The 23,287-nt window shown below is 35.1% G+C and overlaps 1 protein-coding gene across 1 annotated transcript; it reads left to right on the top strand.

The window, feature by feature from the left end:
* Positions 1-16,635: 16,635 nt before the first annotated feature.
* Positions 16,636-19,054, top strand: LOC127082656 (scarecrow-like protein 1). Its single transcript, XM_051022882.1, has 2 exons — positions 16,636-16,973; positions 17,356-19,054. The coding sequence occupies exon 2, from the start codon at positions 17,370-17,372 to the stop codon at positions 18,924-18,926; it is 1,557 nt and encodes a 518-aa protein (XP_050878839.1). The 5' UTR covers positions 16,636-16,973; positions 17,356-17,369; the 3' UTR covers positions 18,927-19,054.
* Positions 19,055-23,287: the final 4,233 nt, after the last annotated feature.

Below are 23,287 nucleotides of genomic sequence, written 5' to 3'. Positions count from 1 at the left end.
TTGAACATGCCAGTACCGTGCTTCTTCATGGCGTTCTTTGTTGACGATTTCCATCTGTTGAAGCATGTGAGTGATGTCCGCATTTGGTGTTGAGGCTGAAGTACCACCGGCGAATGGAGGGGCTGCAGGTTCAGGTACGTAGTTGGTGGGAGACCACCTTCGTGGCACCCACTCACCCCAACCAGTATTGGCCTCAGGTTGAGGCACTTCTGTTTCAGGCGCATCCTGCATTTCTTCATCAGGCTGTTCTTCAGCAACATGGATGCGTTCCGAAGGCACGTCAAAGTTGTAAATTCTGGTTTTGGATTTTCTTTCGAAGAAATAGAAGCATTTGCGGTCTTTGTCCCACCTATATCCCATATGCGATAGAGTGGCAGAATCAAACTCTTGAGCTGCCGACGGAGATAGGAGGGGCACAATGGGTATTGCAACTTTCCAATACTTAAGAATTTTCATTATCTGAGATGCATAACCTAGAGCCACATTCTTGGAGGTGTCTCGCACAAAAAATAGACGTTTAACAAAGTAGTTCGCCCAATTTAGGAGAACCTTATTTTGCAGAATGTAGAGAAGATGTATGCTGGGCCTGTCCAACCGAGAGTGTCCGCTGTTTGTTGGACGCAGAATATGTGTGATAAGCCAGTGAAGAATACGCGGAGTTTGCTTGATCATACCTGACGTGACGTGTTCGTCCTCACTCAACGGTCTATCAATCTTTAGGATAGAAGTTGTAAAGTCCTTCAGGTCAAATTCAGGATCAAAGTGCAGGTCATGCCAGCACTTGAAAACCATCGACGGAGACGGCATTTGAAATACCGTTTCCCAATCAGACGCTTCAAAGGTATATGTTCTGACACCGATAGAACACCGGAACATATAGCCTCTACCAGTTTGTAAACCAGCATAAAAGGCCCGGATGAAATCCTCATGATAGTCATCTTTTGTAGATAGAAAGGACCCAAGTCTTTGTGCATGTAACAGTTCAACTACTTCATTTAGGTGCAGATGAACAGCATCTGTTTTATCAAAGATATGAGGTTTCATTACCAACCTGGTCTTGAAGGATTCCTCAAATTCAGCAGTGATGGCAGGATGAAGAATGTCTAAGGCGTTTGAAGGAACATCTGGTGGTTGCTGAGAAGTACCGGCTGCTTCCTTTCCCTTTGGCTCTGGCTGGAATAGTGCGTGGAGGCATGGTGATGTGAGATTTAGGGTTTTACCAAGTTTATGAGAGAGAGTGAGGATGAGGAGGATTAGGGTTAGCTACTGGTTTTGGGTTTTTGAGGGCAGATGAGATGAAGTAATGAGATAGGAAGTGATATGATTGGCTGATGTGTCGATGCATGAGAGAGAAAGAAATGCATTTAATTCAGATAGCATCAGTATGTATCGATGCAGATAGTCATGCGTCGATGCCTAGTATTCAGAATTGTCATGTGTATCGATACATGCGATGGATGCGTCGATGCCAAGTGTTTACAATTGCCCTGTGTATCGATACATGCGAAGGATGCATCGATGCATCCTGAAGCAGTTTTTGAAAAAAAATGAATTTTTGAATATATGGATCGATGCAGGCTTCGTTTGTGTCGATGCATACTGATGTTGAACCTGTTTTTAATGAATTTTAATGCAGTATGAATATGCATTATGCACTGTCATGATGATTATGCTCAACAGAGATTCAGAAGTCAATTCATTAGTGTGCACACAATATGGACAGGAGTATATGCAATCAAATTTTGTGTCAACTATAGTAAGAACATTTGATGTAACATACACAATCACTTAGCAATAAGAAAATTGTAGAAAGGATTGATATTACCTCTGTTGGAGAACTCGTGTGATGGATAATTGACATCTAAAACAGCTCTTATTAACCATGGTGAGGCATAATATAATTAAGAGATAACATGTTTATGACATCAATTGAGAAAGATCTAAAATTCCCAATTCGCGACGAATGTTGAAGAAAGGTTCCGTTGCCAATGGTTTAGTGAAAATATCAGCGAGCTGATTTTTGGAATCAACGTGCTCAAAGACAACGTCTTCTTTTTCAACATGATCATGAAGGAAATGATGTCTTATCTCTATGTGTTTAGTGCGTGAGTGTAAAACAGGGTTTTTAGTAAGGTTTATGGCACTAGTGTTGTCACATTTGATAGGAATACGTTTGAGTTGAATGTTGAAGTCTTGTAGTTGCTGCTTCAGCCATAAAATCTGAGCGCAACAACTACCGGCTGCAACGTATTCTGCCTCAGCAGTTGACAAAGCCACAGAAACTTGCTTTTTGCTATGACATGTGCCACTTGTGCTTTTCCTATCTGATTTGCAGCCAGCAAAATCAGAATCGGAGTACCCTACTAAGCTACAATCACTTCCTTTGGAGTACCAAAGCCCATATTTAGGTGTTCTGTGAAGGTATCTAAATATGCGCTTTACCGCTTTAAGGTGCGATTCCTTAGGATTTGATTGATAGCGTGCACACATACAAACACTAAACATGATGTCAGGCCTAGAAGCAGAAAGATACAAGAGAGATCCGATCATACCTCTGAACCTTTTGACATCTACACACTTACCATGCTCATCCTTGTCTAGATTTCCGTTGGTAGGCATTGGGGTGTCAATCGATTTTGAGTCATTCATTCCAAAGCGCTTGAGTAGTTCTCTGCAGTATTTTGTTTGACATACTGCTGTACCCTCATCAAGTTGCTTTATTTGCAGTCCTAGGAAGTAGTTCAGCTCCCCCATTAGACTCATCTCAAATTCACCCTGCATAACCTTAGAAAATTCTTCGACCAAGTGTATGTTAGTTGAACCAAATATGATATCGTCGACATAAACTTGAACTAAAAGAATGTGCTTCCCTTTGTGTTTAATAAAGAGAGTATTGTCCACTTTACCTCTTGAATATCCATGATCAATTAGAAATTTGCTAAGCCTTTCATACCAAACCCGAGGGGCTTGTTTAAGACCATACAAAGCTCTTTTTAATTTGTAAACATGATCTGGATTTTCAGCATTTTCAAAACCGGGAGGTTGTGAAACATATACTTCTTCATTTATGACACCATTTAGAAAGGCACTCTTTACGTCCATTTGGTAAAGCTTAAAATCCTTAGAACACGCATAGGCAAGCAAAAGACGTATAGCTTCGAGGCGAGCAACTGGAGCATAAGTTTCCTCATAGTCTATGCCCTCCTCTTGGTTATATCCTTGTGCTACTAAGCGTGCCTTGTTCCTAGTAATCACTCCGTTTTCATCAAGTTTGTTTCTAAAAACCCACTTAGTGCCTATGATATGATGATCTCGCGGACGAGGGACAAGTTCCCAAACGTCATTTCTTTTAAATTGATTAAGCTCTTCTTGCATGGCCATTAGCCAAAATTCATCAATCAAGGCTTCTTTGGCATTTTTAGGTTCTACTTGTGAAACAAACGCGAAGTGAGAACAAAAGTTACTTATCTTAGACCGGGTCATTACTCCCTTTGAAATGTCTCCCAAAATGTTGTCAATGGGATGGTCTTTTGAGGATCTCCAAGCTGTTGGAAGATCATTCACTTCAGCTGTCTTTTCTTCCTCAATTTCTTCATGACTTGTATCTTCCTCCTTCTCATGGGCAGCTGTTTTGGACTGATCAGTTTCCTCAACAGCTTCCTTGAGTATATCTTCTGTAGATACACCTGCGTCATCAAAAGAAATACCTTTTCCGACATTTTTCGGATAAGACTCATCAAAAGAAACATGAACCGACTCTTCAACAGTAAGTAAACGCTTATTATACACTCTATATGATTTACTTGACATTGAGTAACCAAGAAAAATACCTTCATCCGCTTTTGCATCAAACTTCCCAATGTTTTCCTTACCGTTATTCAGAACAAAACATTTACAACCGAATACGTGAAGATGTGACAAGTTTGGTTTTCTTCCTTTCAAAAGTTCATAAGGGGTTTTGTTTAAAATAGGGCGAATTGAGATTCTGTTTAGAACATAACAGGCTGTGCTAACAGCATCGGCCCAAAAGTATTTTGGTAATCCACCCTCATTAAGCATTGTTCTTGCCAACTCCTCTAAAACACGATTTTTACGCTCCACAACACCATTTTGTTGTGGAGTGCGAGGAGCTGAAAAGTTATGCTCAATGCCATACTTGTCACAAAACTTCTCAAAGTGGTAATTTTGAAACTCACCATCATGATCACTACGAATTGTAACTATTTTGGAATTCATTTTGTTTTGGGACAGATTTGCAAAATTTTTAAAAGCAGAAAAAGTTTCATCTTTGCTATGAAGGAATATAGTCCAAGTGAATCTAGAGTAGTCATCAACTATTACAAAGCCATAGTAATTTCCACCTAGGCTCTTTGTCCTAGAAGGTCCAAAGAGGTCCATATGGAGAAGCTCAAGGGGTCGTGAAGTTGAAATTACATTTTTAGATTTAAAAGACACCCTTGTTTGCTTTCCCATTTGGCACGCGTCACATAGGTGGTCTTTTGAAAATTTTATTTTTGGTAGACCGACTACTAGATCCTTAGATACAACCTTGTTTAGCAAATCGAAGTTAACATGAGCTAAACGTCTATGCCAAAGCCAAGAATCATCATTCAAGGTGACTAGACATTTAGTATTTGTTAACGGTACATCAAACAAGTCAAGCATATAGATGTTGTTTACTCTTACACCCTTAAACACAATGTTTTGTTCAACATGTTCAATTATGCAGCAAGTTTTTGTAAACGACACTTTATAGCCCATGTCGCATAGTTGACTTATGCTTAACAAATTGTGTTTAAGTCCCTCAACTAAATGGACATTTGAAATAGTAGTGGTGGAGGGATTACCTACACTACCTTTGCCGAGTATAGCTCCTTTGTTGTTGTCTCCATAAGTAACATATCCCTTTTTCTTCGCCTTGAAGTCTATAAAAAGCGATATGTCACCGGTCATGTGCCTTGAGCAGCCGCTGTCAAGAAACCATCTTCTATCTACGAAGGCAAGGCACTCATCCTACAACATCAAAAGAGAGAAGTTGGTCCCCAATTTTCATTGGGTCCAAGAGGGTAAGTGTTAACATGGTTGCCTTTTGGCTTCCATTGATAAATACCTTTAGGGACTAGAAATCTCCTAAATTTGCATTTCTCAATGGTATGGCCAGCATGACAACAATAATGACATAAACCATGATGATGTGTTTGTTGTTTCTTGTTCATTGAATCCTTTAGAATAAAAGAGTATTTTGCATATGGAGGATTCAATGACTTCTTAAACAACTTGGGGTCAACGGCATAAGTAATTTTAGGTTGTAGCGCTTTCTCTAATTTGACCTTAAGAGTGTTTACCTCTTTTTGCCAAACATAACAAGCGTCACAATACCTAACTCTACTACATCCGTCAATGTCAATAGTTTTTGAATTTTCTGCAATACTAGTTTTCAATGCTTCTAAATCAATTTCAGCTTTGTTTACTTTTCCTTCCAAAAAGGAGAAGATATGTTTGTCGGAAGCTAGTCGTTTAAAAGCATCTACAGCTTCGTTATGCAGTTTTTCAAAAGCTATTTTTAATTCCGAAAAAGACATAGAGGAGAAATTATTGTAGTAGACTTGTTTTACCTTTTTGTCATTGTTTTTCTTCTTGTGGTAGGACAGATTTTTAGTGTGAGCCATAAGGCACAGATTTGCAGCTTCATCACCATCACTTGAGCTTTGTGTGCTTGATGAATCACTATCACTTTCCCATGCAATATACGCTCTTCTTTGTTTGCTGTACCCTTTTGGTGAATCTTTTCTTTGGTCCTTATACTTCATAGGGCAGTCCGTTTTAAAGTGTCCGGATTTACCACAATTAAAGCATGATCCTCTTCCTCTACTCTTCTTGTTTTCTTCTTGCTTCGAATTTGTAGATTGTTTTCGAAACCTCATGAGATTTTTGTCGGAATGCTTGACTCCATTCTTTCGAATGAATCTATTGTATCTCCTTACAAACAGTCCCATTTCTTCATCATCCGAGTCTTTGTCACTACTTGAATCATTGTCGCTTTGCTCTTTTCGTGAGGACTTAGAGCTAGAGGCCACAAGAGCTATTGGCTTCTTCTCTCCCTCTTTGTCTCTTTTCTTCTCCTTTTCCTTCTTACTTTTATTCTCATATTTTTCAAGACTTTCCAAAGCTTGCTGATGTTCTTCCAGCTTTCCAAACAGTGTTGTAATCGTAAGTCTTGTAAGATCGTTGGCTTTCTTGATTGCTGTAACTTTAGGTTGCCACTCCCTACTAAGACACCTGAGAATTTTATTAGTAGCAGTTTCATTGGAAATAGGTTTTCCAAGAGCATTCAGTCGGTTAGTTAGATGGGTGAATCTCTTTTGCATGTCGGAGATGGATTCTCCTTGTTTCATGCGAAAGAGCTCAAACTCTTGATTGAGTGTGTTAATGCGGGACTGTTTTACTTCAGTAGTACCCTCATGGGCAACTTCTAAAGCGTCCCACATTTCTTTAGTTGTCGTGCAATGGGATACTCGATAATACTCATCAACACCAAGTGCTGAAATTAACATGTTTCGAGCTCTCCAATCACACGACCACTTTTTCTCATCTTTCTCATTCCAATCATCTTCTGGTTTAGGTACTATGGCGCCAGCCGCATTAGTCATTGTAATTTGAAACGGACCATTTTCAATGGCAGCCCATACTAACCTATCCACAGAATTTATATGAACTCGCATGCGGTCTTTCCAGTAGCCATAATTTTCACCGTTGAAAATAGGCGCTCTATTATACGCCCCCTTTGGTTCAGAATCCATACTGTTACAGGCAGCCACAGAGCACCAGCGAACCAGGCTCTGATACCACTTGTTAGACGGTGTGGCTAGTGATCGAGAGGGGGGGTGAATAGATCACCAAAAAAATTTAACGGATTTAACGTTTAATTAGAGTTTTCAAAAGCGGCGGAAAAAGCAGTCCCGAATCGACTTCCGTCTATTCTGAACTGCTACTAGAAAGCCGGACACGCAAGTGCAGTTGCTGGATTTTAATGAGAATGACAGAAATAATACACACAGAATTTTAACAGATTGAATGCGCTTATCCTCAAATTCTATTTCCAATGAACACAATCAAGTTAACCGTTTTGTCAAACAGTTGGTGTGTGTGTGTTTGATGATAAATAGCAATGGTGTATGACTAAAGGTTTTATTATCACTGTTGTCCAAAAAAATGATCAATCACCACACACTAACAGAAATTGCAAAACAGTTTTGAAACGTAAAGAAGATTAAGGTAAGAGTACGATACGCAGAGATTTGTTAAGGAAGTTCCCCACGTCGTCCTCGCGTGTGGGTACGTCTCCCTCTCAATTTCAAATGAAATTGAGAACTTTGATTATCAATTATTGCCGAATCCGTTGATACAAGGTTTTGATACAAAGACAGAATTTCTAAACTCCAAGAACCTCTTCTTGTATAAACCTTCACTTGATCTGAGCTCGATCAAGATTTTCCTGCACAAAGTTGCAAACAATTCACCGGTTCCACGACCTGCTTGCGAAATCCCCCGATCTCCAAACGCAACGCTGCGGCTGAATATGTTCTGCAAATGTGACTCCCAAACCCTCAAGAACACACCAGTTCTTGAAGGACAAACCAGTAGGTTTTTCCTAGAAACCCCCTTCAATCTTCGACTCAGCTAGATCCTCGATCGTTCCACTGCAACCCACAGCTAGATCCTTGATCGTACCACTGAACGTTATCTCAATCCTTCTTTAATCCAAAGAACAAGAATTGTTATGTGTAATTGTTCTTGAAGAGAAGTGATTGAGAAGATGAAGAAGATGAAGTCTCTTTCAGGTTTCTATGTGCTCACAAACAATTGCTCCAACACTGCTTTTGATCTGTGTTCAATTGTTTTCCCTCAATGAATTCGTCACTTTTCATCTGTTGTTGAGACCTGTTCTTATATTTGCTGCAAAAACAGTTGCTGTTATGACTTAAAACAACTTTGTGTATTGATGCATAGGAGTGTGTATCGATACATACTGTAAGTTGTGTGAATATTTGGTGAAATTAATTACTCATGTATCGATGCATAAATCGTGTGTATCGATGCATGTGATTTTTACACTGATATGTATCGATGCTTAATGCTTATGTATTGATGCACAGGCTGTCTCAGGTGGTCATGTATCGATGCCTATTGCGCATGTATTGATGCACAGGCTGTCTCAAGTGGTCATGTATCAATGCAGAATTCGTGTGTATCGATGCATAGAGTTTTTGCCCTTCCATGTATTGATGCATGGCTCGTATGCATCGATGCATACTGAACAAAAATTGTTTTGTGATTAATCACATGCTACATGTATCGATGCAGAGGCTCATGTATTGATACATACTGATATAAAATGCATTTGAATTGTTATTTGAAGGGAATTTTCAATGTAGATTTGTATGTATGTTTATGCAACAATAAAGTGGGATGATGGACAAAATAAGAACACAAATATATCATGTAATGCAATGCACAATCAATTTGGATGATGATCACACAATTTGCTATCATTAAAAATTAATTCAAGTTAAAGAATTCTTTCACACTTTCATCACCTCCAGTGCTTCCTTCTTTTGAATCCTCTTCAGTATTTGATACAAAAGCTATGCTTTTGTTCTTCTTTTCAACATTCTCACACAAGCCCATTTCAAAAGTTTGGAGAGAACCAATAGGCTCATCAACCTTCATATTGCAGATATCTTGAGCCTCTTCTATAGCGGTAACTTTCATGGCAAATCTCTTTGGCAATGATCTGAGAATCTTTCTTACAAGTTTTTCTTCAGCCATTTTCTCTCCTAAGCCACCAGAAGTGTTGGCAATTTCAAGAATATTCATGTGGAAGTCATGAATAGTCTCATCCTCTTTCATCCTCAGATTTTCAAACTTGGTGGTCAGCATTTGAAGTTTAGACATCCTCACCTTTGAGGTACCTTCATGAGTTGTTTTGAGAGTATCCCAAACTTCTTTAGCCAGTTCATAATGATGCACCAGTCTGAAAATGTTCTTATTTATTCCATTGAACAGTGCATTCAAGGCCTTAGAGTTTCCAAGGGCTAGTGCCTCTTGCTCCTTGTCCCACTCTTCTTCAGGAATTTGCAAAGTGATTCCATCTTTACCTGTCTTCGTTGGATGTTCCCATCCTTTGTTGACAGCTCTCCAGACCTTGCTATCTAGAGACCTCAAGAAGGCTATCATACGAGGTTTCCAGTCATCATAGTTAGAACCATCCAGCATGGGTGGTCTATTTGAGTATCCTACATCCTTGTCCATGGTACTAGAAAGTAACGTCCCTAGATCTCACCCAGAAATTAACAGGTAGGGTGCCTGCTCTGATGCCAATTAAAATTCTAGTAAACAGACTCTCGATGTCACACAGGATGTTATGACATCCGATTCTGTGCAGACAGGAATGTATACAGTAGGAAATTGTAAGTGCAGTAAATAACACAAGAAATTGTTTACCCATTTCAGTGACAAACACACCTACGTCTGGGGGCTACCAAGCCAGGGAGGAAATCCACTATTAGTAGTATTAATTCAGACCTTAAACCAACTGTTTAATCCTATCACTTAATACCTACCCAATGCAATTTCAATCTTAAACTAAGACCAGAGTTCCTACTCACTCCCCCTCAATCACCACAGTGATTACAAACTTTAATTGGATTAAAGTTAATGACGAAGTTATACTTCAAACAACTCTTGATTGTGCTTAACAGCTTTAATCAAGAAACACAGCATTCGCGCTTAAAAGCTTAGAGTGACACACCACTTACAACTCAATGAACACCCTAGTCCAATGCAATCATCTAGGTGATAATTGTTTGGCTCACAAGATACACCTAATACACGACACACATAAAAATACAGCAGTGAAGTATGATGGAACAATGAATGCTTCACGTTAAAAACCCCTGAGTTCTGAAAGAAGGATTGTCATCCTTTTATATTGCAACACTTGGGCCTTGTACTTGTATTTCCTAAAATTAAGGTTAGGTAAGTTAACCTAATTTCCACATATTAGGGTGCTAACAAATAGGCTATTTGTTAGGTTCATTAATTGTAGCTCAGTTGTTAGTTTCTTGGATTTTAGCTCAGCTGTTGGATTCCTGAAAAATAGCCTGAGAAAAATACTGAAACAGAAAAACTAACCATCCAACACTTTAGCATATGCTGTCAGGAATGAATGTCACAACATTCCGTTTGACATCCAGAACATAGGCCATATGCTAGGTCTGTTATTTTCCTGAAAACAGACTGTACTAAATGTTGTACTGTAAAAGACCAACCAGTCTATACTTCAGTATCAGCTGTCAGAGATAAATGTCATAACATCCAGTTTGACATTTAGACAATGGGCCTTATGCCAGGTCTGTTATTCCCTTGATAAACAGACTAAAATACATACTGAACTGTAGCAGAAAAACCAACCTGCCTATTATTCAGTATATGCTGTCAATGATGAATGTCATAACATTCAGTTTGACATTCAGACAGTAGGCTATGTGTCAGGTCTGCTACTCTCCTGAAAAACAGACTGAACTCAATACTGAGCTATAACAGAAAAACCCACTATTCTATAGTTCAGTATTTGCTGTCATAGATGAATGTCATAACATCTAGTTTGACATTCAGTAAATCCTGTATTAGCTAAACCTGCAGCATACTACTCAAGTATGTCATGACATCAGTCAAGACATCAGAGTGTTTTAACACAAAATGCAGCTAATCAAACATCTACAAAGCATGTCATGACAGCAGTCAAGACATCAGAGTACAGTTAGTGTTTTAACACAAAAAGCAGGCAATCAAACATCTACAAGTTGTCTATTATACAATTTACAATAGTACAATCGAATGGAAGAGACAAAATTAATGCCCTGGAAATCGTGTATGGCAGATAATGAGACATGTTATCTGACATTGTGCATTCTATTTTATGAATAGGAATAGCACATATATTCTTTGAATTTGATGTCTCGCCAGTATGTATAACATCTTTCATCTCTTTGAAGGTCACAACATTGTTTTTTTAGTCAGATTCACCTTCCTCAAAATGTGTGATATTGCATATTTTTCTTAGTTTCCTTGGAAAAGTTGAGCATTCAGCTTGAATATGTCCAAAATATTTACATTTAAGACATTGTATCCAGTTGAGATTTTGTTTTCACCATCTTTTCCTTTGCACTGAAATTTACACCTCTTGAAATTTTGTTGCTAATTGCCTTAAAGATATTTAGATCTCTTATCTAGTTTTCTCATGACTTTACTAAAGATCTTAGCAAGCCTGAGATTTTCTCCAGTATCATAATCTACTTGATCTTCACAATCTTCATAATTTCCTTTGGCTCTATTATTTGGAGGATTATTTGTACATTTTTCCTTTATTTTTTGTCTACCCTTCCCAAAGCTTTGTTAAATTTCCTTCCAACAAGAGCTATAACATCTGAAAGAATTTCACATTGATCTTCATCCTCTTCAATGATGGAAACAAAAGATATACTTTTGTTCTTCTTTTCAAACCTGTCATTTACAGTTATCTCAGATAGGGATGGCAATTGGACCCATCCCCAGTGGGCACCTGCAAAAATTACTCATAATTGGTAAGGTAAAAACCCGCAAAATGGGTACAGACATGGGTACGGGAAATTATCCACGGAAATAAGCGGGTATGGGCACATGTACGGTTACCTTAGTACCCACCCCGTCTCATACCCGCACAATATATATTTATATATTTTTACTTTAATTATTATGTATACATGTTAATTTGTCAATTTTATTAAATGAATCACTATTAAACTTGTACGCATTTTAATATAAATGCTTGTTTATTTCTTAACTCAATAATATCATCCTTGAATTTTTTTAATGTTGCTAAAAATTTAAAATGACATAATAAATTATAAATGATATATTGTTTTTTATTAGAAACGCTGGTAAACGGGTATGAGCATGGGTACTTAGATATCCATAGGGTATGGGTACGAGTACAAACATTGATGTCCACGCGGGTGTGAGCTCGAGTACTGGGATTTTTTTAAAACCCACAGATATGGGGACGAGTACTATACTACCCTGCCCAAACTCTGCCCATTGTCATCCCTAATCCTATAGGTTTGTAAAGAACCAATGAGTTCTTAAACTTTGATGTTGCTTAAGTTTTGGGGTTCTTCAATAGTTGTGACCTTCATATCAAACTTCTTAGGTAGAAATCTGAGGATTTTTCTGGCCAATTTTTCTTCATACATCTTCTCTCCTAAGGCAAAAGAAGTGTTGGAAATGTCACATAGTCTAATATTGAAGTCAGAGATGGTTTCATCTTCGTCCATTCTCATATTCTTAAACTTTGTAGTGAGGAGCTACAACCTTGACATAGGAACCTTGGATATCCCTTCATGTGTAGTTTTGAGAATCTCCAAAGCTTTTTTGGCTTCACTATTTATGTTAATCAATCTAAACATGTTTTTGTCCACGCCATTGAAAATAACATTCAAGGCCTTGGTGTTTCCAAGAGCTTCACCATCTTCAGCATTTGTCCAATCAGCTTCATGCTTTAAGGTTGATGTTCCATCTTAAGAGGTAATCACATGATGTTTTCAACCTTTTACAACAACTTTCCATGTTTTATTATCCATGGATTTGAGAAAAAAAATCATTTTAGCTTTCCAATAATCATAGTTGGTGTCATCCAAGACAAATGATTTATTGACAGATCCTTCATCCTTAGTGTTGTCCATTAGAACATAAAATATCTTCCCTGAAGCTCACCCAAACAGATCAGGGGCTCATATGCCAATCGAAATGTAATTCTTAAGGGGATAAATATTTGACCAGATGCCTAAGTCAATGTGTTCAACATCTTAAACCAGAATTGACAAATAATATAAAACAAATAAAAGATCATAAAGCAAATAAAGAACACAAGAGAATTGTTAACTCAATTCAGTGCAAATAACACCTAGATCTAGGGGGCTTCCAACCCAAGAAAGGAAATCTACTCTCAATATAATTAGTGCAAAGTGTCTTAGATTAACAACCCCTTTATTCAGTGTCTCTCTTCTTAATTCTACCAGTGTATTTCTATTTAGAACTCCCCTTAAATATGAGACCCCTCTTATTTTCTCTTAATCACTAACCCTGTCTATAATAATCAGAATATTGAATATCGAATTACAACTCAACTAACAAACCAAACTCTATGTCTTTGGATATGAATGTAGGTGCTAGAGTGGTGCACAAACAACAACACAAACAAAAGACTCAAACTAGAAACCCTAACACAAAGATCTTCAATATTTGCACACCCTTCAAACGTTAGGTCTGAGTCTCCTTAAATAACAATGCAATCTTCTGAGCTTTTCTCCAATGGGCATAAGATATGAGACCACGTTCAGATATGTAGAAGATTTGTTTTGATATGTTTTAAAAAAAACTTCCAATAAAAGATTTGATTTGTTTGAATTCAAAGTTAAATCTCTAACTGATTTGATTTGATCTTTTAATCTTCCAAACAAATATAATTAATGCATTACTAAAAGATAGCAACAAATCTGATTGAAACCCAACCAGAATTTACACTCAAAACAACAACAATATTGTCTTGCAAATAAGGACCAGATGTTGCACACATGCTGGAACATCTGGTTCCACATGTATCCTTTCTTCACCAAAACATATTGTACACTCGACGCTGTTTTACATAATGCAACCAATTCATAAGGAACAACAACACTGCTAAAAGATAGCAACAAATCATATTGAAACACAACAAGAATTTTCGCTCAGAATAACAACAGTCATGGCCTGCTGATAAATGTCAGATGTTGCACACATGCTAGAATATTTGGCATGACATCTATCCACGTGACAAAATTTTGAATCTTGAACAACTCAAATAAAATCTTTGCTTGATATAAAACATAATTCCAACTTCTCAAGTAAAAGATTTAGAATAAATCTCTTCATGGAATGAATCTTCAATCAATACCTTTACATATTAAATCTGAAACAAATCTTCCTTCAAGGCAATATTCAAATAAATCTTTTTCTTCAAAGCAAATTCAATCAAATCAAATCTTCTTATTTGAATAAAATATTTTTCAAATTGATTTGGATTACCAAGCTTCTTCCAAAAGCAAACTTCTGCATCTTCTGAAGAAATTAACATCAAAACAAATTTGAAGATAATCATAACTCAATTTGTACGCCAAGATGTCACACAATATGTGTTGAACATCTTGCTTAACAAATTGCTTACAACCAAATCTTTCTATCAAACAGTTTAGGAGAAAATTGGATTGAACAAATATTCTTAGAAACCAACACAATCATGCTTAGATTTACTCATGCAATCCAGATAACAGGCTAAGGCCATATGTTGCACCTCAAGCTTGAACATCTGGCCCCACATGATGCATCTTCACAATTAGCATCTTGTACTATTCACGTTGTTTTATCAGAAGTAGCTAATCAAAAGAACAATATTTTACAAACTATAAGTTCATGTAGATTCAAGATATCTCACATTTTCAAAAAGAAAAATGCATGTGCAGATCAATTATGCAATGCATGATTTTTGTTGATTATGACACTTAGTGTGATTCACTTGTTATTTGTGCTTTTAAAAAAAATGAGGGATAGGTTGGACATGTCCAGCTATATTTTTTGCTAACCCTAGTGTACGATAATCAGAATATTGAATGTTGAATTACAACTAAACTAACAAACTAAACTCTATGTCTTTGGATATGAATGTAAGCGCTAGAGTGGTGCATAAACAACAACATAAACAAAAGACTCAAAATAGAAACCCTAAGACAAAGATCTTCAATATTTGCACACCCTTCAAATGTTAGGTCTGAGTCTCCTTAAATAGCAATGCAATCTTCTGGGCTTTTCTCCAATGGGCATAAGATATGAGACCATGCTCAGATATGTAGAAGATTTGTTTTGATATGTTAAAAAAAAACTTCCAATAAAAGATTTGATTTGTTTGAATTCAAATTTAAATCTCTAACTGGTTTGATTTGATCTTTTAATCTTCCAAACAAATATAACTAATGCATTGCTAAAAGATAACAACAAATCAGATTGAAACCCAACCATAAATTACGCTCAAAACAACAACAATATTGGCCTGCAGACAAGGACAAGATGTTGCACACATGCTGGAACATCTGATCCCACATGTATCCTTTCTTCACCAAAACATATTCCATGTTGTTTTACATAATGCAATAAATCTATAAGGAACAACAACACTGCTAAAAGATAGCAACAAATCATATTGAAACACAACCAGAATTTTTGCTCAAAACAACAACAGTCATAGCATGTTGATAAATGTCAGATGTTGCACACATGCTAGAATATTTGGCATGACATTTGTCCACGTAACAAAATTCTGAATCTTGAACAACTCAAATAAAATCTTTGTTTGATATAAAATATAATTCCAACTTCTCAAGTAAAAGATTTAGAATAAATCTCTTCCTAGAATGAATCTTCAATCAATACTTTTACATATTAAATCTGAAACAAATCTTCCTTCAAGGCATATTCAAATAAATTTTTTTCTTCAAAGCAAATTCAATCAAATCAAATTTTCTTATTTGAATAAAATATTTTTCAAGTTGATTTGGATTACCAAGCTTCTTCCAAAAGCAAACTTCTATATCTTCTGAAAAAATTAACACCAAAACAAATCTGAAGATAATTAGAACACAATTTGTACGCCAAGATGTCACATAATATGTGTTGAACATATTGCTTAACAAGTTGCTTACAAACAAATCTTTCTGTCAATCACTTTAGGAGAAAATTGGATAGAACAAATATTTTTATAAACAGACACAATCATGCTTAGATTTACTCACGCAATCTAGCTAACAGACTGAGGCAAAATGTTGCACCTCAAACTTGAACATCTGGTCCCACATGATGCATCTTCACAATTAGCATCTTGTACTATCCACCTTGTTTTATCGGAAGTAGTTAATCAAAAGAACAACACTTTACAAACTATAAGTTCATCTAGATTCAAGATATCTCACATTTTCAAAAAGGAAAATGCATGTGTAGATAAATTATACAATGCATGTTTTTGTTGATTATGACACTTAGTGTGATTCACTTGTTATTTGTGCTTCTTTTTTTTAAATGAGGGATATGCTAGACATGTCCAGCTATAAATTTTGCTACTTTTTGATGGGTTAGGTTTTATCTTCCCCGTCCTTTTTTGTTTTCATTATTTATATAATATTTTTTCCTTTCTAAAATAATAATAAGAGAAATGCTAATGAGTGTCTTAAGAAATTTTTTTGAAAATTTTAAAAGTAAATTTCTTTAAAAAAAATGTTTATTTAATATATTGAAAATTAAAATAATTGATTTTTAAAAAAATATTTCTTTATTCGAAATTGAGAGCATCACTCTATTAATAATATAAATTACAAATCAAAATTATATATAACTAGATTTTTGAATTTCTATCAACTGTGTTGTTATAGTATTATTCCCAATAATTGAGTTTTAAAGTCAAGTATCTAAATAACTATACATTTTACTTGGCTATGCTTATTATATATTGATTCTGAAAGTAGCCACTTGCTAGTAGTATTCGGCTATTTTCTTTGATCTTACTTGTTACTTTAGTACCAACTTCAACTCTCTATCACCCCATTTTTTAATCTAGAAAAACACACATCAACAAGTGCTTATGCCTCTTCTAAAAATCCAATGCTAATTAACCTTTCTTCTCCTTCAAAAGTTCATTCTTCCTCATCTCTCTATCTCTCCCTCTCTCTCTTGTCGACAAAATCATAGGGTAGAAGGACTTCTATGATCTTTGATCTGTTCTCCAGCAGATCATGATGCACTTTCTTTGATTATTGATCTTTAACTGCTTGAATCCATTCTTCTGATAAAAGGTACTATACATGTTACTTATATAGTATGATGCGTGTGATTGTAATAGAGATTTGTTAAAATTCTAAGCAAGTTGTTAATTTTTCAAAGGGTGTTTTGTTTTTATCACTTTGATCTATGTACTCATCTTTTGAGTTGGAATTTCAGACAATAATGGATATTGTGGCTAGGATATTCTTCCACCTAACAAGCGAACCATTGATTGTCTGAAAAAACATTGATCAATTTTGATTTATTTGTTATTTGTTCTATAACTGCAGACAGAAGATCATAATCGATTATTACCCCGATGATTCATGATGATTAAACTATATAAATCTCATATTGAGACTGCTTAATTTCATAATTGATATTACCCTCATTTGTCCTCATGTTTTTATTCAGATAAGCATAGAAGCATGTATATGACAGATACTTACTCGATCAAGAGTTACGAGAAGTACTTCCGTGACTCACAAACGGAAGAACTCATAGAACTGTCTAGCTCCGACATTTCTACAAGTTCAATTCATCCAGATGGTGCTTCAGTGGTTGCTAATAACCCCTTTGATAGTTGTTTGATGATGGAAAATCGAAGCGGGGATTCAGTTGAAGTGGACCGTGTAATGAGATCGAAACTAGAAGCATTGGAGAGAGCATTACTTGAGGATAGTGACATTGAGGCGGAAGAGGAATATGAAAACTCTCGATGCTTGGAAATCGATTGGGCGGATCATGATCCGGTTCAGAATATGCTGCTTCTCGATGAACATGACTCGCCAAAGGAGTATTCGTCTTCAGATTCCAACGTTACTAGCATTGGTAGCATTGCTAAAGAAATACGAAAAATCTCTAGGAACCCCAAGCAACTGCTATATGAATGTGCTACTGCAATTTCAGAAGGAAATGACAAGGAAGCATCATCGATGATAAACAATCTTCGACAGATGGTGTCGATTCAAGGAGAGCCTTCTCAAAGAATTGCAGCCTATATGGTGGAGGGACTTGCAGCTCGTCTCGCTGAATCGGGTAAAAGTATATATAGAGCCTTGAAATGCAAGGAACCTCCTTCTTCGGACCGATTAGCCGCGATGCAGATACTCTTTGAGATTTGTCCGTGCTTTAAATTCGGGTTTATTGCTGCAAACAATGCGATTACAGAAGCTGTTAAAGATGAAATGAAGATTCATATCATAGATTTCGACATCAATCAAGGAAGTCAGTACATAAACCTTATTCAAACACTTGCTTTGAGATCTCGTAAGCCATCACATGTTCGATTAACCGGGATCGATGATCCTGAATCCGTGCAACGATCTGTTGGAGGACTAAATATCATAGGACAAAGGCTCAAAAAACTAGCAGAAGCACTTGGTTTGTCATTTGAATTTCGAGCAGTCGCATCAAAGGCATCCATTGTCACCTCGTCGATGCTCAACTGTCATCGTGGAGAAGCTCTTGTCGTGAACTTTGCATTCCAGCTTCATCACATGCCTGACGAGAGCGTGTCAACGGTAAACGAACGAGACCAACTTCTTCGCTTGGTGAAGAGCTTGAATCCCAAGATTGTAACGGTGGTGGAGCAAGACGTAAACACCAATACCGCGCCTTTCTTGCAGAGGTTCGTCGAAGCTTATAATTACTACTCTGCTGTTTTTGAGTCACTTGATGTTACTCTTCCTAGAGAGAGTCAAGATAGGATGAATGTTGAGAGGCAATGCTTAGCTAGAGACATTGTTAATACGGTTGCGTGTGAAGGCGAGGATCGGATAGAACGGTATGAAGTCGCGGGGAAATGGAGAGCTAGGATGACAATGGCGGGGTTTAGTTCATCTCCGATGAGCACAAACGCGAGCGACGAAATCCGAAAACTAGTTAAGGTGTACTGTGATAGGTACAAGATAAAGGAGGAAAAGGGTGCACTTCATTTTGGTTGGGAAGACAAAAACTTGATTGTGGCTTCTGCATGGAGATGACCAAGACATAAACATGATTGTTCTAGTATTTGGTGTAGTGTTTTTCTTCCTTGTTTAATAGTTATGGACACTCATTCTGATCTTTGTATTGTAATGTGTAGCTAATAATGAACTTTCATTTCATTCAAGTGCTTAACCTAACTAGGAAGACAAGGGAACATAAAAAAGTTATAAAACATACCGCTGGAAAAACTGCCATGTCGGTGCACGAAAAAAACGGGGCAGAACGGACAAAGTAGAGAGGGTGGATCAGAAAAATTTGTCTCTGTCCGCAAATACGGATAAAGATTAAAAGTGGCTAAAAGTCATGTGCCTCACATTTAGACCCGAACTTATAAAGAAAAAGGGATGAGACGGAGGGACCAAAATAAAATAATAGGTAAGATACTTTGGTTCTGCCCGTTGAAAATGATTAACTAAATTTGCATGTCTAATAAATCCGAAATTTTCATCTAAATTAAATAAATCAATTCTATTTTAGAAAATCAAATATTTTAAAATTATTCGAAAATCAAATTTACTTCTAAAATATAATTTTTACCACTTCCAAAAACTAAATCAAACATTCACTACTAGAAACATAATTTTTCCTTTGAACTTATGGGGATAGGTATGACTTTGTGATTCATTTTATTTAATGTAATAGTAGGGAAATAATTTTTTATTTGTAACCTGATAAAATTAAAAAGGTATAAAGAAAGATCAAAACGGCATGAATCAGCATGTTGCTAAGTACATACAAACCCAGTGACAAGCTAACAATTAATTAAAATTTAATGTGGCATTATATAATTGTCATGGCTAACTAAAGCTAAGCAGATTGATAAACTTCTATTTTATATATATATATATATATATATATATATATATATATATATATATATATATATATATATATATATATATATATATATATATATATATATATATATATATATATTCCATCATTTTTATGCCACCTTTTTCTTGTTGAGTGGTCACAAATTACAGTCCTTTGAGGTGTAATGGGACTAGGGATCGTTTTTATGTCCAAATATTAATTATTAAAATAGATTGAAAATGTTAATTTAAAGAAGAGATACTTTTTTCAATTTAATCTGAAAGATAGGAGAGGAGGAGGTGGAGAAAGATAACAAATGCTTTCAGAGTGTATTTGATATTTTTTTATAGAAATTATTTAATTTATTTTCAATATTTTATAAAAAAATTGTTATGAATAAAGATAAAAATGATTATTCATCTTGATTTTTCTTTACATCTTCGTATTCTCTATTAATAGTTATGATTTTTCTTCTCTTTAGGTTCTATAAATAAGATTCATATTGTAATATAAATTATATTTTTGAAGAAGATAATATAATATTAGTTTCTCTTTTCTCTTCGTATCTTTGATCTTTATATTATTTTATTTAGTTTTATAACATGTTATTAACACGAAACTCTAAGGTATAATTCTTTCGCTTCCATCTCGAATTAATCTTGAACCATCATTTGTTTAGAATTATGAAAATAAGAAGAAAAAAAATAATTGATTATGTGATATAATTTATTTAACATCAAAAAAGTATATTATTATTGATGATTTTTTGTAATTTTTAAAAATTGTCAAAAGATTGTCATTCAAGAAGAATGACACAAATAAGTTTAACCCATCTCAGAAAGATGATTATAATTTTTAGATCATTATTTATAAACAAATCATTTATATAATTCTTGAATGACTTATAAAGTATAACATCTCTGAAGGATAACAAAATAACATTGTATAGTTCTTGAAGAACTTATAACACTTCTATTTGCTATTTTTCATTTAGGATGAAGCAAGAAAAATTTTGTTTTTTTCGTAAGGAAGGAAGTTGAGAATTTTTTTTTTTGTTAAAGTAAATACTCTAAATTATTAGTTGTTATTTTTAAAATACCGAAATTTATTAATCCTTATATTTATTATTTTGTCAAGAGATTGAAAATTATTTGAAATATTATTATTTCATGATTTTGATCAAGTTAGCAATTTAGATTTTATAACAATTAAAAAAAATGTAAGATGTATTTTGTCACTAATTTGATATTTTTTAAGTAGATAATTTTAGGACTAACATAACAATCCAATTTGATATTGTGTTATTTTAAATATTAGAATTTACAAAAGTGTTATTTTAAATATTAATATTTAATATTGTCTTTATGATAATTATCTTATTATAATATTTAATACTTAATATTTTATCTTTTTTTTTTTGGTAAAGTTAAGTATGTCAAATTTTATGAAATTGGATTTTGGGGCTCTTGATATTTCGGGAAAGAACTATTTGACATGGACTCTAGACACTAAAATTCATTTAAACGCAGAAGGTCATGACAACACTATTAAAGAAGGAAATAAATCATCTGATCAACAAAAGGCAAAAGCAATGATATTCCTTCGTTCGTCACCTTTATGAGGATTTTAAAAATGAATATCTTACCCTAACTGACCCACATGTCCTGTGAAAATAATTGAAAGATAGACATGATCATCAAAAATCGATTATCCTATCAAAAGCTCGATGTGATTTGATGCATTTACGTTTGTAGGATTTTAAAAGTGTAAGTGATTATAATTCTGCAATGTTTAGAATAACTTCTAAGCTGACACTATATGGAGAAAAAGTAACCGATGAAGATATGTTAGAAAAATATTTTCCACTTTTATGCATCTAATGTGCTCCTGCAGCAACAATATCAAGAAAAAAGATTTAATAAATATTCTGACATAATATCTTATTTTCTTGTGGCTGAGCAAAATAATGAACTATTGATGAAAAATCACGAGGCTCGTCCTGCTGGTACAACTTCATTCCCAGAAGTGAATGTGACAAGGCACGATCACTATGGAAAAAACTGTGGTCGTGGTAGTAATTATGCTCATGGTCTTGGTTTTGATCGTGGTCGCAATGGTAATCATAAGAACACATATTTCCACCAGAAGTGGAAAAATGTTGAAAAGAATAAAAAAGAGGGTCGGAGTAGCAAAACTAATGAAAATACTTGTTACCGTTGTGGAGGAAAAGGTTATTGGGCCCGCACTTGTCGTACTCCAAAACACCTTATTGATCTTTATCAAAAATTACTGAAAAATAAAAGGGCAAGGATTGAGACTCACTTTGCTAATGAAGATGATGATCCAGATTACGATAATATGGATGTTACCCATTTAGATATTGGTGAATTATTTGTTGATCTAGATGGAAAAATTGATCACCTTATTGGAGATGGAAGTGTCAAGAAATAAAATTTATGGAAATCTCCTTTTTAGTTATTAAATAAGTGTTTGTGGATGTTTTGAATTTATTTTCTAGTAATGATAAAGTGTGTTTTCTACTTGTTTATTTACTTAATTTATTGTTCAAATGACTTGTGTTTTTAAAGTGTGTTTATAATTTATTGTTAAAAATTATTATTGCTTTTAGAATGAATATGGACACTAGCACCAGCAATGAAGATATGTGTCTTGCTGGCAGTGCAACAATCCACACAATTCTAAAAAATAAAAGATATTTTTATATTTAGTGAGTCAAAAGACTGATGCCAGTACTATATTTGGCACTTTAAAAATATTTGAAGGCTCCAAAAGAGCCAACATGTTGTTACATGGAGAAACAATATTTCACATTGATAATGCATTATATTCCCCCAAGTCTCATAGAAATTTATAAAGTTTCAAAGATATCTGCCTAAATGGATACCATATTGAAATAAGAGATGATGGAGGAATTGAATATCTTTGTATTACAAAACACAATCCGGACAAAAAATTTGTAATGGGAAAGCTATCGGCTTTATCATCTAGCTTATACTACACTTATATTAGTACAACTGAAACACATACAACTGTAAACCATAAATTTACAAATAATGATAAATTTCTAATTTGGCATGACCGGTTGGGTCATTCTGGTTATATAATGATGCGAAAAATAATTGAAAATTCATGCGGTCATCAATTAATGAGTAGGGAAATTATCCAATCAAATAAGTTCTCATGCAACTATTTCTTGCAAGGGAAGTTGATAATTCGACCATCATCAACAAAAATTGGAAATGAATCTATCAGTTTTTTAGAGCGTATACATGGTGATATTTATGAGTCAATACACCCATCATGTGGACCATTTAGATATTTTATGGTTTTAATTTATGCATCAACTAGATGGTCACGTGTTTGTTTGTTGTGAACTCGCAACCATGCGTTGCGAGATTGCTAACTCAACTGATTTGAATAAGAGCTCATTTCCCCGATTATCTTGTCAAGAAACTACGTTTTGATAATGCTGCAGAATTTTCATCTCAAGCATTTAATGAGTATTGTATGTCTATTGGAA

This window comes from Lathyrus oleraceus, chromosome 5 (assembly GCF_024323335.1).
Source record: "Lathyrus oleraceus cultivar Zhongwan6 chromosome 5, CAAS_Psat_ZW6_1.0, whole genome shotgun sequence".
Lineage (NCBI taxonomy): Eukaryota > Viridiplantae > Streptophyta > Magnoliopsida > Fabales > Fabaceae > Lathyrus > Lathyrus oleraceus.
Note: the sequence above shows the minus strand (reverse complement) of the source record. Positions and strands in the feature narration are given on the sequence as shown.